At 37.4% G+C, this 24198-nt stretch overlaps 1 protein-coding gene across 5 annotated transcripts in view; it reads left to right on the forward strand.

Moving 5' to 3' along the window:
* The window catches only part of SLC39A9 (solute carrier family 39 member 9), a 53213-nt gene that overhangs the window by 19971 nt on the left and 9044 nt on the right, over positions 1-24198 (forward strand). For 2 of the 5 annotated variants that reach the window (XM_057732402.1, XM_057732401.1), the window contains 5 exons: positions 9410-9607; positions 16007-16075; positions 17180-17265; positions 17731-17865; positions 19409-23386. In XM_057732402.1, the coding sequence (XP_057588385.1) occupies positions 9410-9607; positions 16007-16075; positions 17180-17265; positions 17731-17865; positions 19409-19639 (719 nt within the window). In that variant the 3' untranslated portion in view covers positions 19640-23386. Of the gene's footprint in view, positions 1-9409; positions 9608-16006; positions 16076-17179; positions 17266-17730; positions 17866-19408; positions 23387-24198 lie in introns of those variants that run through there. The other 3 variants (XR_009053257.1, XM_057732403.1, XM_057732405.1) reach the window with 3 other exon arrangements.

The raw sequence follows: 24198 nt of genomic DNA on the forward strand, positions 1-24198 counted from the left end.
GTTGCTTATCTTTTCATTCTTTCAACAGTACCTTTCACAGATTAGTTTTTAATTTTGTTGAAGTGAATTTATCCGTTCTTTCTTTCATGAATTGTGCTTTTAGTGTTATATGTAAAAACCTTTTGCTAAACCCAGGTTCACAAAGATTTTCTCTTTTGTTTTCTTCTAGAATTTTTATAATTTTAGGTTTTACACTTAGGTCTATGATCCATTTTGAGTTAATTTTAAGCAGTGTAAAGGTTCATTTTTTGCATATGAATGGATGTCCAGTAGTTCCAACACCATTTGTTGAAAAGACTATCCTTTTTCTATTGAATTGTCTTTGCACCTGTGTCAAAAATCAGTTGATCATATTTGTGTTGGTCTGTTCTGTTCCATTGATTTGTGTCTATCCTTTGTCAATACTACATTTGTCTTGATGGCTGTATCTTTATAGCAGATTTTGAAATCTGATTGTGAAGTCCTTTTAACTCTGTTCTTATTTTTCAAAATTGTTTTGGTTAAACTAGTTCCTTTGCCTTTCTCTAAAAATTTAGAATCAGTTTGTCAGTATCTACAAAATAATCATGCTGGGATCCTGATTAATATTGGGTTGAATCTATAGATTAATTTGGGGAAAATTGACATCTTAAGAATGTTGTGCCTTCCAATCCATGAACACAATATCTCTCTCCATTTATTTAGGTCTTCTTTGATTTTTTTCATCAGTATTGTAGTTTTAGCATACAGATATGCAAATATTTTGTTAGAGTTATACCTAAATATTTCATATTTATATGCAACTGTAAATAATACTTTAAAAATGTCAATTTCCAAAATTCTAGTATTCAGAATTTTGCTAAGCTCCATGTAACTTGGGCTGCCATCAGGGCAAAGTGGTAGGAGAAAAGAGAGAACAAATAACCTGCTTTCCCTCCATACTCTTCAGACCACTGGGGCCCTTTTTCCTAGATACTGTGACCAGAAAGATGGGGTTTTTCTTGGGGTTTTAATTGCTCACCTTACTGTCCTGAAGTTCTGCAACTGGGGCTGCCTTCAAGGCAGGGCTGGGAAAGAAAAGAGAGGGAGGGTAAAGAGAAAAAAAGGGGCGGGCTTCCCTCCACACTAGCACCTTTCAACCCCTTTTTCTGGTCCCCTGCTAGGACAGGGTTTCTTTTGAAATTTTTGCTGCCCTCTCTTCTTGCTTTTGTTTACTCTTTGTAGTCTTCAGGTAGGTGTATTTTGTGTGTTTTGTCCAGAGTTTTTGTCGTAATCATTGTGTGATTGAGGCTATAGTGGGTTTTCTCCATCTTGGCCAGCACCTGAAGTCCCTATCATTCTTTTTAAAAAGTAAAATATTAATATTCCACTCCATTAAAAAATTTTGAGGTAGCTCAACCATGGTATTAGTTTTAAACTAAGCTACTCCAGGTTTCCCACATCTCTCTTCACACTGATGAGTTCAGTCTCATCACTTTAGTTTCTCTTACTTTATCTTTTTCTCCCTTCACCCTTTTCTGCTCTTTCTTTATTGTAGATCAAACCAACTTTTCTCCATACTTTGAGAAAGAAGTTTGTTTACATGTAACTACAGCTTATGGTTTAGTTCTTTTGTGGACCTTATAATTATGATAATTAACAGATATTTTTTCAGAGCTCAGTATACCATGTTAAGTGCTCTGACACTTTAATAAGCATTATTAAATACAAATTAATGTAAAAAGGAACCTCTCACGTACTCTTCTATAATTATAGCTCTAAAATCACCGGAATTAGATGATTATCAGCAGTCATGTGAGAAAGCTGTCTTTCTGTAGAAACAGAAGTTTTGAGAACATAGTTTATTGAGTACTGCAGTGCTTTTTTACTATGGAGCTAATGTTTGAAACCACCATAATTCTTTGGAACATGAGAATTGATAAGTTTAGGAAGGCAGACTCTTGCGTCAAAGACCTAAATATAAATGTGATGTGTTCATAACTGGATGATCATTGAAACTGTTGTGGTCAGAAGTAGTTCACTGTAGATTATCCCACTTATTTCTCCAAGAATGCCACATGTCAGATTCTTTAGACAGATACAATTATTACTTTATGGCTTTCTCTGTCATTTTGCTCTACATTTAAATTAGAGGGTTAATTTTGCTATTATATTTAATTAACTTTTATCCTATCATTCATTAAAAAATGGAGCTCTTTAAGGCTTTTGTTATACTTTATTTTCAGGGTTCTGAAACGTGGATGATCCTGGATTAATATGACGTGTCTCTTCTACCTCTTATTTTGTCTGCTAAAGTGTCTGGTCTCTGCTTTTTCCCTACCCCCTCTTCTCCCTTCCCTCCAGCATTGTTTTGCTGCTCAGCATTGTGTCTGACCAGATATTCAGGCCAAATATTTCACACAGATGTTTAAAAATGAACCTCCGAAATTAATTCCATTTAATATACAGCTGTGTTCCTGAACATTTAGTGAGCACTTAACCGCATACCAGGTATTATGTGAAAATATTTCCTAGTCATCACGACAGCCCTCTGAGATGGATACTATTTTGTAGATGAGGCTATTGAGCCACAAAGAGCTTAAATAACTTGCTCAAGGAAATCGGCCAGTAAGTGTCAGGACCAGGATTTGAACACAAGCTGTCTCACTCTGCAATCTATACTTTTAATGACTCTCTGCTACATGGTGGACATTGTAAGGGATTTCGCATCACCAAAACACTGTTTATCTGCTAAAGAAATCTAAGTTTCCTAATTATAATGAGTTTTTTTCTCTCAGAAACATAGTAGTGTTTTGATAAAACATTCACTAACATCTCTTTAAAATGCCAGCTTTATACATTTGACTATGGTCAGTTTTCTCTTTTACATGAGAGACAGAATACACCATTAGGTAAGAGCTACTCTACCCTGTTATTGAAAACACGTTAAGTGTAAAAAACCGTCTTTGCCAGAAAAAGTGTATAATAAAAATCTGTAAAGATTTTAAGGTGTGAGTAGAGGGTAAGAAATTTAAAAAAAAAATAAAGGCCAAAAATATGAAAGTTAAAACTGGAGATCACCTAAAAACAAAAAAACAAAAAACAGAATTACCTGAAGGTTTGACTCAGAGAATGCTTTGTCCTTTGTACATGTAATCTGAAGGAGAAACTCCAACAAATCTCTTCAAAGGGTAAATTGATTCTATTATATTTAATTTAACATATATGTCTGTAACATAAGAAGTCTACATAGTTACTGATGGAACTTACTGGAAGGATTTCTATATGAATATCTAGGGAAAGAATTAAGCCCATAATGATTTGCTGAACACTCTGTTTGTGGCGCAAGAAATATATATCTGATGACCCATATCCAGTGATAATACTGGGTTTGTGTACTTTGCAGCGGGGATTATGATGTGGAACATGTCTCAGCTAATGAATTACCAGCCAGTGCCCTGAGTAAAACAGACACAACAGTAACAACCTGAAAGTTCTTTTGAGAATAACACACGTGCACAACTTAATATATTTTAATTAAATAGCTGGTTTCTTTTTTTAAATTTTTTTTATTGAAGTATAATTATACATGTATATATATGTTCTTTTTCATTTTCTTTTCTGTTATGGTTTGTCACAGGATATTGAATATGGTTCCCTGTGCTATAGAGTAGGACCTTGTTGTTTATCCTTTCAGTATATAATAGTTTGCATCTGCTGACACCAGTATCCTTCTCTATCCCTCCCCCCACCTCCCTCCCCCATCCTCCTCCCACTTGGCAACCACAGGTCTGTTCTCTGTCTGTGAGTCTGTCTCTGTTTCATAGATAAGTTCATTTGTGTCTTATTTTAAATTCCACATATAAGTGATATATGATATTTGTCTTTCTCTTTCTGACTTATTTCACTTAGTATGATAATCTCTAGATCCATCTACATTGCTACAAATGGCATTATTTCATTCTTTTTTATGGCTAAGTAGTATCCCATTGTGTATATACACCACATCTTCTTTATTCATCTGTCGGTGGACATTTAGGTTGTTTCCATGTCTTGGCTATTGTAAATAGTAAATAGCTGGTTTTTGCTAAGTTGAGTGTCATGTCCTAGAGTAGAAGGAAGGATGGATGTGTTAATACTGAATATCTGGATCCTATTACTAATCTGTTTATGTACTAATAAGGTCACGTGATTATCCCTCACTTTAAAAATTTTTTTTGTTTTGTTTTGACTGATGTCTGCAAATAAAATCAATAATGCCCCCCGTTCATTGTATAATCCAGTAAATATTTCATGTTTTTATATAAAGTTAAATTCCACTTAATTATAAGTATTCAGATCTTTTATGGAAAGCTTCAATCAACAGCATGCTTATTTCAAGCCATATATATATATGTATATAATATTTATATATAATAATAATGTTGCTGACATTTATTTGCTACAATTTTACGTAAAATTAAGTGTTAACTCCTTTAAAATGGTAACATCAGAAAATTATATACTTACATCAGGGAATGCTCAAAAAATGTTGGAACTCTTTCTTTAATTTACTTCCAGAGTATGTAGCACACTTAGATGAATGTCATCAGTGGCAGCAGAATTTTCCTTGAAAGTAGTTTAGGTCTGGAGACCTATAAAATTTATTCAGTGCCAATCTGTGTAATAAGATAGGTGACCTGTTTGTTCAGTATTACTTTAGATCAAAAGCTGGTGATACTAGAAAGTAATGATAGTTTTATTGTGATTCATAAACTTGACTCTGAAGGCTGTACCAAGAGTTCCAAAATTATTTAGATAAAGAAAGCATTGTTGGGATAATATATAGAAGGATCTTATACTCATCTAAATTTAAAAATTCTGATATAGTTATACCTTATGAAGTGAAATAATGTTGGCCATCCTTTGAAAGTTGTAATTAGGCTTGACATGTAGTTTCACAGCTATTACTTTTGGACACTCCAAAAGTAATTGTCTTTAAAAATTATTATGCAACTGCTCATGAGTGATAGTATGACTAATACCCTTTAATAAGGTGTTAACCCACCTTCATACCTAAGCTCCCTTTAACATAACCTTTCACCTGTTTAGCACATACGTCTGTTATCTGTTAACTCTGGACTTATGAGGACGCATGTGCATAATTATCTTAAAACATAAGACTAAAAGGTTGTATTTTACTTCCATTTAAAAAAATCTTTTTGCTTAGGAAGTAATTAGTTGCCTAACTTTTGAAATGAAATGCCACATAACAGTTACAGAAGTGAAGGCCATTTTTTGCCTTCAATATCAATTTATTGAGCATCTACTCAATTTGTGGTGTTTTATTGATTGTTAGCAGTTCATAGATCTATAGTATAGCCCCTGCCTTCAAGAATTCATAGCCAATGGAAAACGAATAAATTAACAGTCAGTGACAGCAGGGTTTGGCAGACTTTTTCTGTAAAGGGGCAGATAGTAAATATTTTAGGCTTCGTGGGCCACATGGTTTCTGTTGCAGTTATTCAGCTCTGCAGTCATAGCATGAAAGCAGCCATAGACAATCTGTAAACAAATGAGCATGGCTGTGTACTAGTACAAATTTTATTTACAGAACTAGGCATGAGCCCTTGTTCTGTAGTTTGCTGCTGTCAGAATTATGGTATAGTGATGTAAAACCTAGGGTAGACCGGCACCAGTGTGCTGTATATACATGAGGAAAGGAGGACACACAATATCTCAAGGAGGAAGGGGCTTACAGGTTGAGTCTTGAAAAACAAGGTGTTATCCAGGAGAAGCAGCATGGAAGGCCCATGGATTCATTAACTCCTGCAGAGTCTAAGCAGAGGCAGAGACGGGAGCCCATTTTGTTACATATTTAGCGGGTGCCTTATGGAAAGAGAATCACTTAAACCCTTTCCAATAGCATCTTTCTAAACAGTATTGAAAATTGTAGTTATCAAAATTATGTGACTTACTTTACATGTGTAGTTTCTTTACACCTATAAATATGAAGAATTGGTTTTGTATATTAAAACAGAAGCATACCAAAAAATTGCCTTGTCTTTAGAGAAAGTTGAGAAAGTCAAGTGTTTTACTTCGTTTATTTATTTTACAGTTTTGTGGCCATGCTAAACTATTTTCCCAGTACATAAAGAAGACCTACTTGAAAATGATGAGTTCTACCACCTCAGCATTGGTCATCAGAGTAGTACTACATTTTGAGTTTATCAATTTTTTATTGAAATATTGTGTACAAAAAAAAGTATGTGTCATACACACAAGAAAGTACATGTACTGGCAGTGTATAGCTCAGTGATTTTCCACAAGCTAAACACCCTCGTGTTACCATGAGGCTACATTTTAATTGTCCGTCATTACTGATCAAGATTCTTAGACTGCTTCTCTCATAAACTTAATTATTTTTGATTTTGGAGCTTTCGGTCAGTCCTCTGGCTTAAAATCCTTATTGCTAACAATAATTTTGCTTGCATGAAGGACAGGATGGGCACACTGTATCTGCCCACCCTTTCCTCCTGGATTTGTCTAGCATTCAGTTCTCTTTAATTGACCACTGCAGCGTACGCTTCTGATTTCCAGGAAATGCCTCTTATTCCAAAATCATCCATTTCTTCCTCTAAAAGTCTCTCTTTACCTCCAGCAGTGCTTCCAAACTGAAGGTAGCAACTCAGTAGATCTTGAAATAAATTTAGTAAGTTGGACTTGTGGCTGGCATTTAAGAAGCGCACAAGGGAGGGACAAGACAGAGAGAAAGAGATAAAGAAATGGAATAATGCATTGTAAGCATTGTAAGGCTAAGTATTATTTTGTGCAACTTTTTATTTAGTTTTTCAGATATGTGTATGCTTACTAGATCATGATGTAAAATTTATTTTTCTCTAGGGATCATGGCCTTAAAAGTCGAAAAAACATCGTCATAAGTCTCATGTCAGCAATTTCAAAAACTGCTTAGCATTAACACCAGAGTAACTGCTGGTACTCATAGACCTAGTTTAAATTAATAAAATGGAAATTTGGGGGCTGGAGGAGTTCTTTTCTGCTATCTCTTAGAGGAGCACTCCATCTCATTTTAAGAGGCCAGTGTAACTCAAACAGAGATGTTACAAGAAAAAATGTTAGGGACAGATATCCCTCATGAATGTAGATGGCACAGTGCTTTACCAAATACTAGCAAATTGAATCCAGCAGTATGTAGAAAGGATAATACATTTTTACCAAATGGAGTCTATCCTAGGAATGCAAATATCCAAAGCCACTTACATTTATTATATTAATCGAATAAAGCAGAGAAACCATTGATCGTCCTAACAGGTGCGGAAAAACAAACATTTCACAAAATTAAACTCCCATTCATAAAAAAAAAAATCTCAGCAAACTAGGAAAGAACTTCCTTACTGAGAAAGGGTGTATTTGAAAAACCTTACAGATAATATGCCTAACATTGGAAACAAAACAAGGCTGTTTCCTCTCAGCCACTTGTACTTAATATTGTACTTGGGGTTTGAGCCAGACGCTAGTCTGCAGTAAGGCCAGAAAAAGAAAGACAAGGCATAAAGATTGGCAAGAAGTAAAACTATCTGTTTGCAGAGGACATGATCACCTATGTAAAAATGGTTAAAAAGTTAAAGCCTCACAATATCAAATGTCGACAGTGGTGTGAAGCAGCTAGTACTCTCAGACGTTGCTGTTGGATATGTAAAATGGTATGACCACTTCAGAAAACAGTTTGGCAGTTTTTTAATAAAGTTGAGCATATGGAATACGCATCAGTTCTGATCCTAAATGTTTACCCAAGGGAAAAGAAAATATGTATCCACAGAAAGACTTGCACCTGAATGCTCATAGCAGCTTTATTTATAATGGATGAAAATTAGAAATTACTTAAATGTCTATCAGCAGCTGAATGGATAAACAAGTTGTGATATGTTCGTACAATAGAACACTACTCAGCAAAAAAGAGGACCAAACTACTGATACATGCAAAGCTTCAATAAATCTCAAAATATGCTGAACAAAAGAATCCTTATGCAAAAGAGTACATTATTGCATGATTCCGTTTGTATTGAAATCCTAGAACAGGGAAAACTCTAGGGACAAAAAACACATCAGCGCTTGCTTGGGACCAAAAGTGACATATTGACTCCAGATGAGCACAAGAGAACTTTTCTGATATTTTTAAGTACTGTTCCATATCTTGACCTTGGTGGTTGTTACTTGAGTTTTTACGTTTGTGAATTATACCTCAATAAAGTTGATTTTTTTTTTTTAAGAGAGATTTAGACATTTGAAAACAAGTAAATGAAATCACTGTTAGAAAAAAAATCTTAAGTTTAAAAAATTACTTTGGGAAGATGAAAAAGTTCTGGAGATGGATGATGGTTGTAGAGCAATGTGTGTGTACTTAAAGCCACAGAACTGTATGCTTAAAAATGGTTAAAATGTAAGTAAGTAAATTTTATGTAATGTGTATCTTACCACATATTTAAAAAAAGGTTAAAAAGAAAAAAGCTATGTAAACAAACAAAAAATCTTTCAGGAATTAGAACAATACATGTTTTTTTTATCTTAAGATGGTATATGCTTTGTGTTTCTCAAAAATGACTTTTAAAGAATTCAGGCAGGGTCTAAAATATTACAACAGGCTTATGTAATTTCTTTGGTCAAAGGTTAAAACGCTTAATCCTAATTATAAACAATAAATGTGTTTAGTATATGAGCCTGTATTTATGAAACACAGCAAAGATAAGGAATCTGGTCTTGAAGTGTTTATGCTTTGAGTGTCAAATATGTGAATATAAACTAGTAGTATTACTTAGCCAGCTGTCATTTACTGTAATTTAGAGTATCCCAACAATCATACTTCTGGAACTGAATTTAGACTAAAGGAAATGTCTCTTTTAAACTGCTCTGCCCTTTTGGTTTCTAGTTAGTGACTGTCCCCTGATATTTTTTAAAGCTAAAAGTGTTTTATACTCAGTTTGTTCTTTATTTGCAATTTTTATATCAACCTAAGTGTAAAACTAGATAAATTTGATTGCAATTATTTTCATTGTTACTGTTCTTCACTTGCCTATTTTCATCAAAATAAACCTTACTGTAGTTTCTGATGAGATTGGTGTGAATTTCTCTAGCCAGAAAGAAGTATTTGGGGATGATATCCCTTGGGAATATGACTGCTTTCTTGCTTGGTGATTTGCTTCCACTTCCTAGGTTTTGAGAATAATAGGCAGTTAAAAGCTCTTCATGCCAAAAGCAGAAGAAGACCCTTGGAAATTTTTTCATCATGAACTTTAAGTCAAGGGAGTTTAGGATTGGCTAGATTACAATACAGGAAGCGAATGTCTTTGGAGTAAAATCTGTAGAGCTTGAAATACAAAAGGACGGAAGCTTCTACATGAAGATATTTTAAGGAGGAAAACACATTTTCTCTTTATGATTCATTCTGCTCTAGGGAAACACCACCAAGCGAGTCAAACACAGAATGTGATTGCATCAGACAAAGTAGCAGAAATACCGGTTGCCCATGAACAGGAGCACAGCCATGACCACACACAGCTGCATGCCTACATCGGTGTTTCCCTCGTACTGGGCTTTGTTTTCATGTTGCTGGTGGACCAGTTTGGCAGCTCCCATGTGCATTCTACTGACGGTAAGTGGTTGCGAGGTTTTCTGGGCAGGGCCAAAAATTTGCAATTTAGGTGGTCACAAATGATTGAATAATTCATTATGTATCAGTGGCCTTATTTAGTGCTGAAACTCTTGTCTTTCTCAGGTGTTGGTGCACATTTTATTCATTTGAGGAAGCTGGTGGGTTGTGACATGTGGCACAAGAGAGCATTTATTGAGAAAGCTGTCTCATTTGATGGAGATCTGGGGCAGAAGTTCTTAACCTTTTTGTGCCATGGAGCCTTTAAGCAGTCTAAAGCCTATGGACCTTTTATTGGAATAATGTTTTAAGATGCATAAAGCACAAAACATAGGATTACAGAGAAAATCAATTATATTAAATTATAGTTACTAAAACATTAAAACAAATTTGTCATATAGTAATATGTCTTCTCTATCAATGCAGTAAATAATGAGATAGTATATGTACATCCTAAGCAAGTTAGAGTTAAATTAACAGCTATTGCTGAGTAGCTTGACTAGGAACATTGAATTCTGGGATGAGCTTTAACAAGGCAACAGAGTGTCAAGTTGAACATCCAGTTGATTTTTTTTTTCCAATGGTTACTAGTGTAGAAGAGCCTGATTCACAAAGGTATTTTATTACAAATATACTTAAACACATTTGTACCTTGCTTTCCAGGGAAAGATAAGCTTCTTTCAGGGACAACTAGAATTCTCCAAGACTTTTAAAATTAATTCCAATCATAGTAACATTTTTGTCTTGAGGTCAATGAATTCATCTTTGGTTAGATCAACATCTTTTATATGGTTTATATTCAATAAAAAAGGATTCTCATCCATGATACAACTTTGATGCCAGCATGATATAAATAAATTTGAAAGGGTTATAATAGACATAAGGGTTTATAGATATTTCTTTTCAAACACATTGACAGAGAATTTTGCAGATAGGAACTACTAGAAAGCGGCATAGATATCTTGGTCCCCAGCGAGAGATCCCATGACTTCTGCTGTTTCGTGGCTGAATGAGTGTTAGGTGCAGAGTTGCCTGATGGTTGCCCAGCTCCATCACATGAGCATCTACAGGCAGGAAGACTGTAATCGTGCAACTGGCAGCACTTCTGTAAGCCCTTAGTTTAGAGTAGTGATGAGTGAAAGTGATAATATGAAGATATCTTACAGCAACTATAAATTAATATGAAATTATCTGATTTCTATTGGCAATAAAGTAAAGGTAATGCTAATATTACTTGTGGTTTATTGTCTATATTCATAATTAAAGGAAATGCTAAACTTCATTTATAGGTTAATAAAAATAAAAATGCATTTTTTTTTCAAGTTCAGGTCACAGACACACTCTGCATTCTCCCTGTGTTCTCCTTTTAGACCCCAGGTTAACAAAAAAATCTGTAGAAAAGCTGGCAAAAGACGCGAACAAATAGTTCATGAAAAGATATAAAAATGGTCTTTAAACATATGAAAAAATGTTCTTTGCACTTAAAATAAGAATGCAAATCACAATTTCACTGAGATGCTGCCATTTCTCACCTGTCAAATAATCAAAAGTTCAAAACCTTGACAGTATACTCTGTTGGCAAAGCTGTGATGAAGCAGAGACTCTCATCTGTTGCTGCGGGTGTGCATAGTGGTACAGCCTCTGTGGAGGGGAATTTACCCTTCAACCCAAAAATCCCACTTCTAGGAATCTGTTCTTATAATTCGGCTCCAATATGAAAATACATATGCACAAGATTAATCATTGCAGCATTGTTTATCATTGTAAAGCCACTTTAGTGTCTAGTCATGCAGATTGGTTGAGTGAAGTGTGGTGTGTCTATGTAATGGAGGTCTATGTAGCTATGAAATAGAATAAGGAATCAGTTCTCTGTGAACTGGTAGGGAGAGATTTCCAGGGAATACTCTTAAGTGGGAAAAAAGAAAAGCAAAAATAAATTACCATCTATCATATATTATGTTTTGTGTAAGAAAGAATGGGAAACAAGGAAACATGTATGTATTTGCTTATCTTTATGAAAAAGAAACATTAAAAAGTATTAGCTAGAAAACAAAGTTGGTTACTTGTAGGAGTGAGGGCAGGGGTAGGATAGGGTAGAAGGGTTTTAGGAGGGCATGACACATCCCTGGGCATGCCTTTTATATATATATATATTTTTTTTTTTTAAGCTTTTTATTGATATAGTTTTGACTTTTGGAAATATGTTAATATTTTCCATATTCAAAAAATTAAATGAAATCAACAAGGTTGGGGGAGCTAACTGAAACAGATGAACTGTACTTCAAATGAATAACACAGTCACACGGAAGGGAATTTAGAAAAAACGAATTCAAGTAACTTATGAACATAGTATTTGGCTATATACTTTATTACTATTTGGCTATATACCTTTATTGGTGGAGTTGGGGAAGAAGCGTAAACAATACTGAACTCTTTAGTAGGCTTTGCTTTTTGTAATGGTGTGAACAGAATAGTTCTGAAGCTGTTTTAGATAAGTTGGAAGATTGAGCAAATGAGTAAATGTGTTGAAGTTGGTGGAACCAGGGTCCTCACTGAGAAAGAGGGGAAAGCAAGAAAGAACCCTTGCAGGGATGGTTTGGAATTGGAGCTATTGGAATCATGATTTCTAAAACTTATATGTGTATGTGTACACATATACATGTGTGTTTGTGTATACATGTATGTATGTCTTAGCTCTGTGTGCAGAGAGGGCCTAGAAGTAAAGACACCCACCAGCAATGAGCATATCAGGGCTATTCAGAGAAATGGCTGATTCTAGGATGGTGCAGGGTGAGTATACAATGAGCTTGGAACATCTAGTGCTCAAAAAAAAAAAAATACATATACACACACACATATATGAACATATATATATGAAGAAAGAAGATGGAAACATGTCACAGGATGTAGGAACCAGCTTGAAGGGACTTCCATTAGCCAGATCTTGGACAATTTGTGCACCAAGATAATTAAGAGCAGCAATAAAGTGTAAGCCATTGAAAAAGTGGGAACCAGTGGGTGCATCCACATGACAGGAAAATAAAAGGAGAAGGGAGGGCATTTGCTTATAGCAGGATGCTAAATGCCAGCTGGTAGGTGTGGAAGCAGTTGAAGTTGAACAATCATTTTTGCAACCTTCGTAGTAAAAATTGACTCAGGCCAGAATCATTAATGAATGTTAAATCTAGTGGGCATATTTTCATTTCTTATTAGTTGTAAGGGGGAAAAAAGTAACTACATGAAGAAATCAGACAGTACCTTGATCAGATGATCAAAATTAATGTCACTGGTATTCTGCTTTCAACGTGGTCAGAAAGTTCCTATCAGATCAGCCTCCTTACAGAGGCGTCTGTAAACTTTGCACAGAATTTTGAAAACCACTATCTGAAAACACTGGAGAGTGACCTAAAGGAGTCAAATTCTGGAAGGGAGTCTACACTTGGAATGCATTTTTACTGCTTTTAGCAGTCAATGCCTGTGGGGTAGCTAACTGATAGAAGATACAGTCTTTCTGGCCCAAGGAACCAGAGCACAGAGTTCAAAGTAACTACAGCCACAGGAAAGGGAAGGAAGAATCTTAGAAAGGAAGGAGACAGAGAAACTCAGCCCCAGATTCTCTATATAAACTGCCCAAGTCTCTGGCTAAGCCCTGAACCATGCTTTCTTGGGCAGACTCCAGACAGCTCAGCTAAAGACCAAAGAACTAAACTGAGACTTAGGCAGCTGCCCAGAAGACAGAATTTGCAGTTTGAGCCAAATCAAGTTACTAAAGCAAAGCAAAAAATCAACACTCTTTGGAGGAATAATGTCCAAGCTACATCCTGTGTCTCTAGATGTGATAGCCCGAGAAGCATCACCTATGTCATATTCCACCCAAGAATGCGTTGTCTAAGGACACATCAGGCAAATCCAAAAGGAAGAACCACTCTGTTAAAACACAAGAAAGGGGAGGGAGATGTATTCTTCAGCGATATGAATGTCACAAAAGTCAAAGGCATAGAAAATATTTCAGATAAAAGGAGACTAAAGAGATACAACTAAGTGCAACATGAGATCTTAGACTGGATCCTTCCTGGAAAAGGAAAAATGCTCTGAAAGACATTCTTGAGCAATTGATAAAATTAGAATATGCAGGAGAGAGTAGAAAAAAATACCAATGTTAAATTTACTGAAGTTGATAACTTTACTGTAATTATGTAAGAAAATGTCCTTTCTCATCAGAAATATACACTGAGGTATCTAAGGGTAAAGGGTCATGATGTATGCAATTTACTCTTAAATGGTACAGGAAAAAAAAATGATAAAGCAAATGGGGCAAAATGTTGGACAGTTAGTCATTCCGAGACAAGGGTATATGAATGCTTTTTGAACTATTCTTGCAACTTTTTTTTTTAAACTAACCAAGTCTTATTTTAGGAAATTGATTTAAGCGTAAAAAGTTTTTATTCACGTGCTTTATTCCACATAGCAAATGAGAAGCACCCTCTGTTGGATGCAGTCTGACTCCAGCTACATTTCATAATTGTCCACAGTGGCCTTTATGACAATTTTCTTGTAATTCTTGTCAGTTTAAATTTAAAATGCATTTGTAGGTCCATTAGTGTCCTGTAACACCATACAGAGAATTAAATGTAGCATGTTTCTTTATTTTTCCTCCTGTTTTGTCTCAGAGGGCACTGTTTTTTGTGGTTTTCATGTATCTGATGACCTTGCTTTACCTGTTACCTGCAAGGTTTTATGTATTATTATCAGTAAAAGTTAACTAATTTATTAATTTTATTCCGAAGCAGAGGCTTTTCCTATAGATTTATAGAAATTGTGTTTTAATTTTAAAGCCTTTAATTTTTATTTAAGATGCTACTTGTAAATAGACCGCAAGACTGTGTAAAGAAAAGCCAAAACAAGCTTGTTGCACAGTGTAATATGATCGTTCTTTCCAGTTTGGGGTGATATTGAAATATGTGTTGTCTCTGAGTGATTAGGAGCTTTAGCTTCCCTTCTTGCAGTGTTTTAGTTAGAAGACAAATTTCGTTAGTAAAAAGATAAAGATACTTTACTTGTGCATGCTTTTTCCATTGTAAACCATTCCTTCTGTGTGCTAGACCCCTCAAAAGATTACATTCCTTGCAATTTACTTGACTAATGTTCATCTGTCATTTCACCTGGCATTTGATGTCCATGTCTTTGAACTTTACATTTTTTGGACATTATTTACTTGTTTATGTATTTCCTAAAATACCTATATAATAATTTATATATAAGTAATTTTTTTTTACTCTCCAACAAGGATTTATTAAGCGACTGTTGGGTGACCAGTGCTGTGCTGCATTCTATAAGACAAATAAAAAAGAAATGGAAAGAAGTATAAAATTTAATTCTGTATAGTTCACAGTCAGTCGGTGAGGGGTGGGGCGGGGGGGCGGTGTTGTGTAAGACACATTTAAGTGAAAACAGTTTTGTATATCTAAGGTGGAATATAGAAGACACCTTGAAGTAGCATATAGAGACTGTGCATGGAGCTGTATGTTTCTAGGCAAGGGGAGAGTTGTTTTAAGCTGAAATTAATCTTTGATTCTTTCTCAGAATAAGCAGTCCTAGAATTGGGACTTTGAACAACATCTCATTTTGAATTGACAAGCTGAGGAGTTTAGTACATGCCAAGAATTAGGGGTGAGAAGATTTGGGGAAAGGAGAATGAGACAGTTTTGTTAGAAGGTATTAAAGAAACTGGTTTCACTGGACCGGACAGTAAGAAATAAGATGATATCAAGAACTTACTCAATAGAGCAGTTTGGACTGAATTTGAAAAGCAGCAGGTTCTTAACTGACCCATCGAAAGGGTTGTGATTCAGAAAGATGAATTCAATAAGGATGTGTAAGATGAATTAGGTTAGGGAGAGATGAGAGTAAAGGGAGACAACCAGATGGGGGCCGACTGCTAATTTAGGTTTGAGTTGATGAAAATTGAGGTTAGGATGGTGACAATACAATGCAGAAAGGCAAATGTGACAGACATTTTGATGTTAGAATAAAGATAAAGTTGCAGGAGTCTGGGGAAGGGATGGGGGTAGGCAGTGACAGTGAGATTGGTCTAGAGAGAAGTGATCAGAGACCACAGAGCACTTTCCTTGGAGAGGTGGAGCGTTAAGGGGTGTGAGGTGGTTGGGGGTGACATCTTGTCTGTGCGGGGAAGCCTGGGTCAAGTGAAGAGTTCCCACCTGCTCACCTCTTCAGGACAGGGGAAACTTCCAAGTGTTTGAAGCAGAAGAAAAAAGACAAGAGTGAGGAAAATAATAATATTCTACTTTAAGAGCTTTCAAAGACTTCTTCCACCTCCAGGTGATGTTCTAATAGTTTCTGTGTCACATTGCTTCGTGGTTGACTTGCTTATTTTTACTTCAGATTCAGAAACAGCAAGGTCCAGCAATTCCAAAATCACCACCACGCTGGGTCTGGTCGTCCATGCTGCAGGTAGGGTCTGATTGCGGTAGAACCCCTTTGTTATCTGTCACACAAGGACCATCCACATGAAATACCCTAGGGCTGGCCTTTTGGGAAAAGGGTTGCTTAATGAAGTCCTCCAACAGAAACACCAGCCCTGGCATACTCAGCGTCAGGGTTGCAAGCTAAGAATGGTTCTTATTATTTCTTAATGGATAAAAAAATAAAGAATAATTTGTGGCACATGAAAAATACATAAAATTCAAATTTCAGTGTCCATAAGTAAAGTTGTATGGGAGCACAGCCATGGCCATTTGTTTACATATTATCTGTGGCTGCTTTCACAGGATAATGGTAGAGTTGAATAGTTGCAAGAGACCAACCAAGTACCTCACAGAGGCTAAAATATTTCCCATCTGGCCCTTTAAGACAAAGGTTGCTGACCTCTGCCCTAGGATCTCATCTGCATAAGAGCTTGTGCACTTTTATGCTGAATAGCCCTGCTGCCTGGTATCTACCCAAAGTGCCAGTTGAGGCAGAGGTAGGCTGTAGAGTGTCGAAGTCTCAGCATTGCTGACTGGGCATGCCTTAGAATCATAACCAAAACTAGTCCCAGTAGTAGGGGTCTGTAAGTGACAAACAAAAGCATGTGAAAGGTAATACACTATTATCTAGACCTTCTAGTAAAACATGCTTTTCTAACAAAAAATTCATCCTTTCAACCCATATTTACTTATTACATATAAATCATCTATGCCAGGTCGTGGTGTCTTTGTTTTTTCGTCTGCACGATGCAGAGATGCTTCCTTTGAAATTCTTTGGTATTTCTGTTATTACAGTTTGATTAATCGGTAGATTTTTGAGCATCATACTTTTCCAGCAACAGCAACAATAACTGACATTGAATATCGAATAGCACCTGTGCTAAGCTCTTCACATGTTACCTCATGAAAACCCTAGGAATACATACTTTATTCAACCCATTTTAGAAATGAGAACACTAAGGTTCAGAAAGATTAAGTAACCTTCCCAAAGCCCAGTCCAGCTCTGCCTGACTCTAAAGCCCACACACTCACCTACCACCCTATTACAGTTGTTATTTATAGTGTTTTGTTTCACTTTTTCCAAATCCAGCTGACGGTGTTGCTTTGGGAGCAGCAGCTTCTACTTCACAAACTAGTGTCCAGTTAATTGTGTTTGTGGCAATAATGCTACATAAGGTAAGCAAAATTTTGATGTAAGACTTGGTATTGACTACATTTGTAATTAAAATTTCTCTTTGGTCTTTATGTTTTTCTGGAATGGAAAGTTTTTTTAGTTATTTTCGTAATTGCTGTTCACTTTAGAGAATTGAATAAATCCGTTCATAGCTGGGTCTTTTGCTACCATTTTCTTAAACTTATACTTGAAGGGATTTTATTTTTTTTATGATCATATACACAAACTAAGCCCACTACAGATTTCTATATTTCATAGTAATTTCTGTTCATAAATATTTTTTCTTTCTTTATACTCTTAATTATTACATATGCACGTACACACACATAAATGGAATATTTTCTAACTTAGAACGTCAACTCCTAAGAGGCAAAGCTCAGATTTAGTATTATGCCTAGTTTTCTTGTATGAGAATGTAGAAGCAATCCAAACTTCCAGAGTAATAAGGGATAGTTTTTCTTTTCCAGGCACCAGCTGCTTTTGGGCTGGTTTCATTCTTAATGCATGCAGGCCTCGAGCGAAATCGCATCAGAAAACACTTACTGGTCTTTGCACTGGCAGCACCAGTTATGTCCATGGTGACATACTTAGGACTTAGTAAGGTAAGTCGGACTCATTCCTAGCTTATCTAGACAAGTATCTAATTCTACCAGAACTTATGGTCTCTCATGTTGAATTTTTCAGTTAAATTACCCCCTCAAACTAAAGATAAAATTTGAATTAAAAACCTGTACAAAGTATACATCTTAATTCCAAGTCAGTCCTCTTCATAAATTTAGAGTATTTCCTTATTCATTTAATGTGAAACTTTTTCACCATCAGTTCCAAAAATATTTGCACAAATATATGATCTTAAAGTAATACAACTTAAATCTTATCAGACTTGCTAATTTTGACAGATACATAATAAGTCACAACAGTACATATGTAATGTTTCAGTAGGCACAGGAAGTGTGAGTGAAGCTCGGAGCAGCTTTGAGAGCAGTAAGGGATGCGCAGGGATCTCTGTGTTCAGCTAAGACTCAAATTCTTCTGCTCCCAGCTCTCATATCACTGCATATTAAGCACCCAGGTCTTCGTCATTGCCCTGAACGTAGCTCCAGACCTGAAGTGGCATTGTGTCGTCTGTCACCTGAGCCCGGGCATTCTGCTCTGTTGCTCCAGTTGAACCTTTCCATGCTTCGTGATTTTGTCCACTAGGGCTGCAGTTCTTAGCAGCAACCCTCCCCATTTTACTTAAATATCAATTGGCAGGCACCTGGAGGAGAATCTGAGAACCAAACCAACTCAGGGCTAGTTCCTGGAAACCGCTTTCCCCCACACTCTCTGTGAAGGTCACTGATTCTTCTGAGTGTCGTTCAGTTCGTATTTGATATAGTACAACTTGTATTGAAAGGAACATATGAGAAATGAGATGGTTAAAGAATGGTTAAGTTCCTGTGAATCAAGGATTAGTTGATCTGGATTGCTAACACCTGATTGTGAGCTTTATCTTCTTTTAGTCAACAAGCAATACATAGTTCCCTTTTAAATATTACCCTAGGGACTTCCCTGGTGGCATAGTGGTTAAGAATCTGCCTGCCAGTGCAGGGGACACGGGTTTGATCCCTGGTCCAGGAAGATCCCACGTGCCTCAGAGCAGCTAAGCCCCTGCGCCGTAACTGCTGAGCCCGGGCGCCTAGAGCCTGTGCTTTGCAATGAAGAGAAGCCACAGCAATGAGAAGCCCATGCAGGCAACGAAGAATAGTCCCCACTCACCGCAACTAGAGCAAGCCCGTGTGCAGCAGCAAAGACCCAATGCAGTCAAAAATAAATAAATAAATGTAAATAAATAAATAAATATTACCCCATTTATCACTTCATTGATCACTATAAGTTTTTAGAACTTTCGACAAGAAGGTATGATAATTTTGGAGGCATGTAGTTACACATTACATTTATGGCGTGTTCTTGAATTTTCAAGTAATTGTCTTAGTCCGTAGGTCCACTTTTATCATTAAAAGAAAACTGAGGGGCTTCCTAGGTGGCGCAGTGGTTGGGAATCTGCCTGCCAATGCAGGGGACATGGGTTCGAGTCCTGCCCCAGGAGGGTACTCTGAATTTTACTTGACTTAATTTTTCTTCTCTCTTTCTCTTACTTCACAGAGCAGTAAAGAAGCCCTCTCAGAGGTCAATGCCACTGGAGTGGCCATGCTTTTTTCTGCCGGGACATTTCTTTATGTTGCCACAGTACATGTCCTCCCTGAGGTGGGCGGAATAGGGCACAGCCACAGACCCGACCCCACTGGAGGGAGAGGCCTCAGCCGCCTGGAGGTGGCAGCCCTGGTTCTGGGTTGCCTCATCCCACTCATTCTGTCAATAGGACACCAGCATTAACTATTGAGGGTCCAGCCTCAGTCCCTGGCTGTTTGCCATCCAGTGAGAACAGCCGGCACGTGACAGCCGCTCACTTCCTCAGTCTCTTGTCTCACCTTGCCCATCTCCACCCGTATCCCTAATGAGTTCAGAGGGAGGTGAGATGAAAACCTGGAGCAATGGAAACCTTTTCGAGTAGAAACAACACACTGCAAAGGATACAGACATTCCGTTGTGTTGTCTTTTCAAGGGCACTTGGCATTTTGAGTTTCGATGTTTCCCTTAACCCTATTCTCAGGGAAGATGGAATTTAGTTTTAAGGAAGAGTGGAGAACTTCATACTCATAGTGAAATAATTATGAAAGTACAGTGTTCTGTAATGAAGCTAAATCTCTTTCTTAGTTGAGAGGTTCCGCTACTTTAATCCATTGGTTTTAATATGGTTCTCACCGTGTAAGACTGGTGCTTTAGCATCTATGCCACATCTATGCCCTGAATGAAGGTCATAATGCCTACTGTCTTAGATGCTAAAGATAAGTAGTTCATTTGGGGCTAGAGTCAGAAAAATGACGGCAAGACACTTTGAAAGCTGACTTTATACTCAAGAGAGAGATCCATTGAAGAGGGGATGTCTGGAGAGACGTAAACACCTCCTTCTGCACGTGTCTCTATAAAGAGAGCCTGCCGTTCCATCAAATGGAGCAACAGAGGTGGACTAGCTTTTAAAGAGGTAACTAGTGTTTTATAAAACATTTCAAGTTCTCCGTTGTGTAGGGTAGCTGCCTCCAACACATTCTTTATAGTGGAGCCAAGTTCTAGTAGGTTCAGGCTTAGGCTTTCCTTCAAGAATGGTCAGATCCCAAAGTATCTTTGGAAATTAAGGGGTGTTAAATTTTAAGTGAATTTGGATAGTTACTGACATCTTTGTAGAAACCTTTTTAAAAGTAAGATTACCAAAACCTATGTTGTCCTTTTTTTATCTCTGTAAGTATTTATCTAAGCAGACCAGCAGTCCCTCTGGCAAAATGCTTGGTGCCGCTTGGGGCCTGCTGGGTCAGCATCACATAAGCATCTGTAGCAGTGAAGAAAGTCAAGATACGTCACAGATGGGAAGTGTCTGCCTGTTGATTTAAAGCTTATTAAAATCATGTCTTTTGTCTCTTACCTTTTCCATGCTTTTTTCCCAACGTTTCCCTCCAGCCCTTCCTCCCTACGCTTTGCTGCTTGTTGCGGTGGCAACGTTAATATTTGTGAGCTGAGCGCTCGTCAGGACAACCACTGCTTGAGCTGTGATGATGAAGATGACGTTGTCTCTGTTCTTTATTCCTTTCAGTGACGCGACCTGTGTGTCAGATGCAGCTTTGTTAAGCCCTTAAAATATCACTTCCTCACATGTGAAATGACACAATCACTAATATTCTGGTACTTTAAACAATTGAGATAATAAAAGTGTTAAGCAAACTAGGACAATTTTTCCATAATTGCCAAAATCCCTGTAACCTTGTGTTAACAAATAAATGTATAATATTGTTAATTTATTTTGATTTTCTGTACCATTTCAAAACACATTACATAAAGGGAGAACCAAGACTATTTTCGTCAGGGTATTGGATTTAGGAGTTTACAAAACACTTGATATGACACATAAGCCAGCATGCCCAGGATTTCTTTATTTCCTTCCTAGATTTGCCACTGGGTCGGCAGCTGTGGAAAAAGAACTTGCGAGCCCTCTGCTGGCTGTAGACCAAAGTAGCATAAACAGGATCTGGTTTTGGATAGTGGCTGGCAGCCATTGTGTACAACATTCAAACCAACAGAAGGTACAGGATGAAAGTCTAAGTGACTTTCCTGATAACAACTCTGACTTTGGAGAATCATAGGGTTTCATCTGGTCCTTCAAAATGACATGGTTGCCTTAATTCTCCTTGGAAATTTACTTTGTTAAATAAATAGCTCATTTTAGTGTCTGGTTTGGTTTAGATCGTGGCACTTTCTATCATAGTGTTGTGTGCAATGATCAGAAATTTGTTCTGCTGGCCAAAGCCTCTTTCAGCAGTGCCTTGCCATCATGCTTAAGAATTTCGCTAGCATATCTTGCTGGGTAGGGCCTTGAACTCTGGCAAGGATCGAACCATCTAACCTCCAAATTTGCCTTCCCCTCTGGACCTCACATTAACAAGCAAACCTTTCAGGGCCTATCAGCTCTGGAGAGCTATGGGCTTTCCCAGATTTTAAAGCTGCTGCCTCAGGAACTACTCATTTCCCTCCTGGTCAGCGGACAGAGATAGCCATACTAATCTTATAGGGCTCAAATGCATCTCCAGGCAGCGGGAACCGAACAGCATGGCAGAGGCCTCCTTCATGGCGGGGACGAACTTGCTCGTGGTGGGCAGTGTCCCAGGAGAGGCCACACTGATGGTCATTTATTGCCACATTTCAGTTCCATGTTCCTCTTGTTTAAAACTGCCTCCTTAGATGTGGATGCCTTACTGCTCTCACACATTTGAAAACTTTGGCAATACTTAAGTTGCTGCTATGATTACAGATGGAATTATTGGCCACCAAAGAGATGCAATTGATGATGAAAAGCCTGGTCCTTCCTTCCTCATAACCAAAGTTAATCTTAATTGCAATTTGACTCTCTTTCCTCGGTAGAGATAGACTCGAGTGCTCTCTTAAATGGCGAATTAAATTGAAAAATATTACTAATCCATTCCCTTCACTTGTTCTCCAGTGAATTGCTTGTCAGTTCCCGTATCCCCAAAGTAGCGGTGTTCCAGGCCTGATGGCTTTCCTGTGCATGCTGTTGCCAGATTTCATTTTTTAGGCAAAGGTTCTGCACTGGAGTGTAGAGAGTTGGAAACGGTACCACCTACAGAGGCTATGTGTTCTCATATTCCCCTCGTCACCTTTTTATTTCCCTCTTCAAAACAGCCAAGTCTGTTCCTGTATTTTAAATCATTAGAAAAATGAGAGAAGTGGCTATTTTGAGTGGTCAGTTCTTTGTAGAAAGGAGAAAATGTAACTGTGTTTTTTACTGGCCTAAGTGTCACTGCTTGGTTTTTCTCTTTTTCAAGGATTGGAACTAGGAGGACATGCCAGCCCCTCAGACACATGGTAGCTAGGTACTGAACATGGGAACTATATGTATGTCAACAGCACAAGTCCCCAAAGTACGTTCCTGTCTATGGGGCCCCTGAACCCCTTGGGAGACTGAGAATAATGACCAGATTCATCCAGAACCCCTGTGGACCACCTAGAGAGGTGAGAACCCTCTCTAGGTGGTCCACAGGGGTACCTTCCTTGCATTACAAAATTTCTGCTCTATACAGAATGGTCCACATCACCCAAAGAGCACTGCTGGAGATGCTGTGAAATTAAAACCAGTGATATAGCTCCTTTGTACCTGAGACGTCTAGAATCACAAGACGTGACGGAAATGTCTGGCTCACATGAAAGGACTAGACGACCATTAGGAATTTTGTAGATATGCTCAGCCTAACACAAGGAGATTGGCTTTGATCTGTTTCCTCATAGCACCTTCTACCAAGTTGGAAGTCTCGTGGGATAACACTGCAGTTCCTCTGGTTCAGTAGCCTGAACAGTGATTTTAAATGTCCCCTCTTCTGGATCCTTTGTAAACATGAAATCATTCCATGGATGGCTGCCTTATAATTTTGTCTCTTTCCACTTCAATTGTGAATGGTTAAAAAAAATGTTTTTGCTGTTTTCTGATTTGTTTTATGATATTAAATTTTTATTAGTGCATACGTTACTTATGTGAGTGGTTCATTACTTATCCTCTCGGCAGTTTTCTTTTTCTGTTTGATGATCAGACTGGACCCATATTCGAACATCAGAAAAGGTTATGAAAAATTTTGAGGGGCAGTGGAAAGATGTATCTATATGTACATCCTTTAGGGAAGGATAGAAGGAAAGGAGGAGGGGAGATTATGGACCCAATACACCATCTACCCCAAAAGATAGCAGTTTATTGACAGGTTTTTTCCTTTGCCATTGTTGTTAAGAAATATTATTTATGAAGGTAGCTATCTAATCCCAGAAAAGAGAAGCAGGCCAGTAGATCCCAGTCACAGTGGATGCATTTCAAAGGGCACAGTTACTGATATGAGTACGTAGACACCAGGAACAAGTGACCCTGGAAATAGAGATTTCAATAGAAGTGCAATTTGTAAATTGGATAAGTGTTTTCTCCCTCTGTAGACTTCAGTACTAGAGCTCATTTTTTAACTCGTATACTGATAAGTGCTATATAGAGCAACGCATCATTTAAGTGTGTAGCTTATATGTTTATCCATTAGATTTCATTATTACTGGTCCACTTCGTGCTGACTTTCTGTATGTATCACATGCTACAGCTAGTTACAAAGATTGTGCCCAGAGTGGTACATGTTTCCTGAAAACCTCTCCTCGTAAATAAGAAAACAGGCCAAAAGGACATGGTGTTTGTGATTCCTGTCATCTCTTATGGAAGTCTTCGGGTGAAGTGCCTCACCCCTCCTTTGCCTTAAGCAATGGGTTGTGAAATCTTCGGAAGCCAGCGTTAAGTAACAGCCCTT

This window comes from Hippopotamus amphibius, chromosome 4 (genome assembly GCF_030028045.1).
Source record: "Hippopotamus amphibius kiboko isolate mHipAmp2 chromosome 4, mHipAmp2.hap2, whole genome shotgun sequence".
In the NCBI taxonomy this organism is placed as follows: domain Eukaryota; kingdom Metazoa; phylum Chordata; class Mammalia; order Artiodactyla; family Hippopotamidae; genus Hippopotamus; species Hippopotamus amphibius.